A 4,528-nucleotide genomic window follows, 5' to 3' on the forward strand; every position below is an offset into this window, starting at 1 on the left:
TACTAAAATAATTTTTTTTATAAAATTAGAGAATCAAATATATATAAAACTATATTCTTTACAACCGATAATGATAACTTAATTATTATTAGTTGAGAAAATTTAGCATGTCTACTCTATAACATTTTGTCGTACTACTTTTAGTTGAGAAAATATAACATTTTGTGTAATAATATTTTTCATACTTTAAATAATAAGATTTTATATTTGAGTTAAATAAATGAAATAAAAAATATAATATATTTGATAATGTATTAAGTAAAGATAATTTTATGTTATGGTAAATCACCAAGTAGGTATAATCTTTCCCTTAGATCACAAGAAAAAAAGGATTGATCTAAGAGTGACAAAATCTGTCATAAATTACCACTTTAATACTAAAATTAACAAGATGAAAAAACAAAAATGGATTGAACGCCTTTGTTGTTGCTTTTTGATACCATGAATCGTGGTCATCAACTCCAACTACTTCATTATGTACACTTGTTAAATTCACTTAGTGTTTTTCTAATAATTAAAAATATATTATTGAAATTTAATTATAATTATTTAAAAAAAACTATATTTCTTTGACATTTTTAAGTAATAGTTCACCCGAAAATAATGGACTTATCTCATATTTATTTTAGTAATGAATAGTTCCACGTGGCACTTCAACAGTTCCGTTCCACCACGACCAAACGGTCCAAACCCACTCATCTTCTTCTCCAGCTCTCAGTTTAGTAATTCGGCTTCCATTCCATGAACAAACAGTCAAACAAAAACCCCCAAATAAATTTAAAATTAAATAAATCCCCCCAAAAAGTACTAAAACGAACAAAACAATAATTATTGAAAGCCAAAGTCCTAAAATTTCTTCTTGCTAATCAGATAAAACGTCTCTCCCCACGGTTGTTTTGTTTTCTCCGTCCCTTGATTCGTCGCTGCGATGGGCAGCACGGAAGAAGATACCACCACTTCCAAACCCACATCTCTATACGACGCCGCTTCCTCCACCGAACCTCTCCTCTTCAAACCCACCACCGGCTCTGCCTACCCATCTCCTCCAATCGAAGAACCACCTCAATCCGGCCCCTCCGAATCCGACCCAACTCAGTCCCTCCAGATCTCTTTCAATTACGGGCCCAGACCTTTCAAAGACCTCCCTTTCCTCATCCTCTTCCTTCTCTTCGTCCTCTGCACTTTCGCTTTCGGTATTTTCTCAATCTTCCATCGAAACGGCAACTACTCCAACGTTTCGGCCTTCACCTACGATTCCAATTCCACTTCGTGCGTTCAAGATACTTCCTTTTTATCAAGTCAATTATGGGTCTCTGAAACTTCATTTTTTGCGTTGTCAAGTTCCAGTCTTTGGACGTATTTAGTATGGACCCTTGTGATAACTTCAGTTTTAAGTGTACCCATATGTTTGCTTTTGCTTTTATTACTCAAACACTACACCAAGCAGATCGTTTATGTCTTGCTTCCTTTCTTTATAATCATGCCGGTTTTCTTTGATGTTTATTGGTTCGTTGCTTGTACCTTGAGCTCTTCTTGTAGTGATGCTTTCCCTTTGGTCTATAGAATTCTGGTGCTTATTTTCATTTTGTTAATAGTTGGGGTTATTGTTTGGATCATTGTGGCTAATTGGCATCGGATCGAGTTGACTGTGAGGATTATCGGGGTTGCTTCCGATGCGCTTTCGAGGAATTTAGGGTTGTTTTTGGTGATACCGTTGTTGACCGTTGGATTGTTGGCTTATTATGCGTCAATTGTTGTGTTCTTGGTGTTTTCTAGGTTTAATGGGAAAATTGTGGCTAAAGAATCGAATGGGGAGTATACTTGTGTTTGGAAACAAGATAGCTGGGTGCCTGCTTATTTTACATTGGCTATTTTGACAATGTTGTGGTCCTTGACCAGTATGGTGGAAGCTCAGGTTTATGTTACCAGTGGCACCATTGCTCAGTGGTACTTCTCCAAAGATGATACGAAACCTCACCGGAGCATAAGGAGATCTTTGAGGTAACTTGCTACTGTTTTTAGCTTTTCTGAATAAAGATCTTTGCATTTCAATATATTATTATAGATGATTTGTGCTTCTTTGTGAGGGTAGTTCAAACTAAGCTTGAATTGGAACTTATATTTTTGTGTTTCTGAGTGGCTGCTTTGAACTTTGGATGCATGCTTACATTATGAATACCTGACTGTTTAAATAGATTAATTATCAAAGATTATGATCTTGGTGATAAAGCTTAGGATAATTGTAATGGCACATAGTTGATAACATCGATTTTAGTATGGTTGATAGCTGCATGATGTATATGAGTATAGTATTTGTACTTGAGTATGGAAGATCACAATCGTGATAATTCACTTTGGTTTGGACTTGTGGATTCAATTTGACAACATTGTTTTGCATTTGATTGAATGGAGTGAAGAATGGTCAACGATCTTGTTCCTAACAACAACTCAGAGTGTGTTCCTCTCCTCCTGGTGTTTCTTGGAATGGACTTTTATGTTAGTATATGAAATTCATTTAGTTCCTTTATGCATCTCTATAGAGGGCTAGATTGCCATGAAAAGAGAGCTACTTCTCTAGTTTCTTTGTTGAAATTGCCATGCCAAAATACAGCATGTTGACTTCTTTTCTAAGATTAGGTCCTTTTTGATTGAGATTAGGCTGCCTTTTAGCTTCTTTTCGACTAGCCAGGACACTATTTCCTAATGTTGGTAAGGTAATTTCTGAAAGATGTCTTAATGAAATATCTGCAACACTGATAATCGAAATGGACATACTTTCAAGGCATCCCTCGTGTCTATTGATTATCAGAATAGTTAAATTTAACGTTTCTAACCCTTTTGGTTCTAAAAACGTGCAGAAATGCATTTGGTCCTTCTTCTGGCACCATCTGTCTATCTGGATTACTTGTCTTTGTTGTTCGAGTGGTGCGTGCTGCTGTTGATAGTGCAAGAGAAGAAGATGTTCCTGGGATAGTGAATCTTGTTCTGCGGTGTTGTGTTAATGCCCTAATGTCTGCGATAGACTTTCTTAACAAGTTCACAATCAACTTTGCTGCAATAACTGGCGAGGCATATTGCACCTCTGCGAGGATGACATATGAGCTTCTAAGACGTAACCTACTCTCTGCTGTTTTTGTGGAGACCGTATCAACTCGTTTATTAGCAGGAGTTATTTTTGTCCTTTCATCAGTTTATGCAATTGCAGTGAGTCTCCGATACACTTCCTTCTTATCCTTCTCCCCCTTCATTTACTTGAATTACCTGACAATCACATTCCTAAAATGCAGGTCTGTGCGATCTTAAAGGGTGTTAGTGATCTAGGGGTTAACATGTACACCGTCGCAGCTCTTGCGTGGGTGCTGCTAATCCTGGTACTGGGATTCTTCGTCCATGTGTTGGACAATGTGATCGACACTGTTTACATCTGCTATGCAATCGATAAAGATAGAGGGGAAGTGTACAAGCATGAGGTTCATGATGTTTACTTTCAGTTACCAATCAGTAGGAACAGTCGATCATCCTACCCATCTAGAACACTTGATGTATAGACATGTCCTTGTATGTTTGTAACTTCAAAATAATGTGTTGTTGATTTGTCATTTGGTTTTGGTGTCTGTATGGGGTTGTTAACTGCCTATTGGCAAATTTGTGCATACCATCATCACATTCAAATTGTTGCATTGTACACTTCTTTTTAGGCTTGTTCAATAAAGATCTAACTGTTTTTTTAAGTGATGGGGAAAACACCTGTTTGTTTTTCACTCTTTTTAACTTCATACAAGAGAGAGTATGTTTTTAATCAAAATTGGCTACTAAATAGTGAAAAGAAAGACTCATCTTGGTAGAAGTTGAATTCATTTTATGATCATCATTGCCTTTTTTATGCATGTATTAAAGGGATAAGGAGTTTGAAACGTATATTTATCCATTGAATCGTTGTTTGGAGTTCGTTAGTAGTCAGACTTTAAATTTCTAAAATGAAAATTTTTAAATAGTTCAATGATTAATTTATTAATAATTTAATGAAAAAATTACTGATTTAAGTGAAGAAATTGAAATTTTATTAATAAATTAGTGAAAAAATTATTAGTTGAAGTGATGAAGCGGTAAAACTAGCAAGAGGGGTGTATTGGTAAAAGTGAGAAGTTAAGTGTTGGGCACTTAAATTTGTCACCGGAATAAACACAAACAGGGGGGAGTGCACTAAAACTCAAATCAAGGAGTACATAATAGTGAAATCTCCGTGTTTTCTTCTATCTTCGAATTCACAAACAATGGTGCTCAAGGTAAAGCAATGCTAAAGGTTCCTCCTTGATCCCCTTCTTCAATCATCTGTTCCTTTACCCTTTTCATCTTTTAGTTCCTCAAAATTATGGTGTTTATGGGTTTTAATCAGGCGACTAAGATATGCATTGATAACTCGGAATGGATGCGAAACAACGATTTCAAACTCAAACTGATGCCATTAGTCTTATCTGTGGTGCTTGTAATACCCAATTTTTTTGCCCGGGGCCCAAATCAAATAAAA

General features: G+C 35.9%; 1 protein-coding gene across 1 annotated transcript; it reads left to right on the forward strand.

Moving 5' to 3' along the window:
* The first annotated feature begins 646 nt into the window (after positions 1-646).
* Positions 647-3,731, forward strand: LOC107922242 (CTL-like protein DDB_G0288717). Its single transcript, XM_016852162.2, has 3 exons — positions 647-2,001; positions 2,859-3,204; positions 3,288-3,731. Exons 1-3 carry the CDS (start codon positions 929-931, stop codon positions 3,546-3,548), a joined length of 1,680 nt encoding a protein of 559 aa, XP_016707651.2. The 5' UTR covers positions 647-928; the 3' UTR covers positions 3,549-3,731.
* The last annotated feature ends 797 nt before the right edge of the window (positions 3,732-4,528 follow it).

Source organism: Gossypium hirsutum, chromosome D01 (genome assembly GCF_007990345.1).
Source record: "Gossypium hirsutum isolate 1008001.06 chromosome D01, Gossypium_hirsutum_v2.1, whole genome shotgun sequence".
Classification (NCBI taxonomy): domain Eukaryota; kingdom Viridiplantae; phylum Streptophyta; class Magnoliopsida; order Malvales; family Malvaceae; genus Gossypium; species Gossypium hirsutum.

What these genes read in the sequence shown, in the direction of transcription:
- LOC107922242 (XM_016852162.2), top strand. Translation starts at nt 929, where the DNA reads ATGGGCAGCACGGAAGAAGATACCACCACTTCCAAACCCACATCTCTA. An exon ending in AGCATAAGGAGATCTTTGAG is followed by an intron (nt 2,002 to 2,858) that starts GTAACTTGCTAC and finishes AAAAACGTGCAG; the next exon opens with AAATGCATTTGGTCCTTCTT. An exon ending in CATCAGTTTATGCAATTGCA is followed by an intron (nt 3,205 to 3,287) that starts GTGAGTCTCCGA and finishes CCTAAAATGCAG; the next exon opens with GTCTGTGCGATCTTAAAGGG.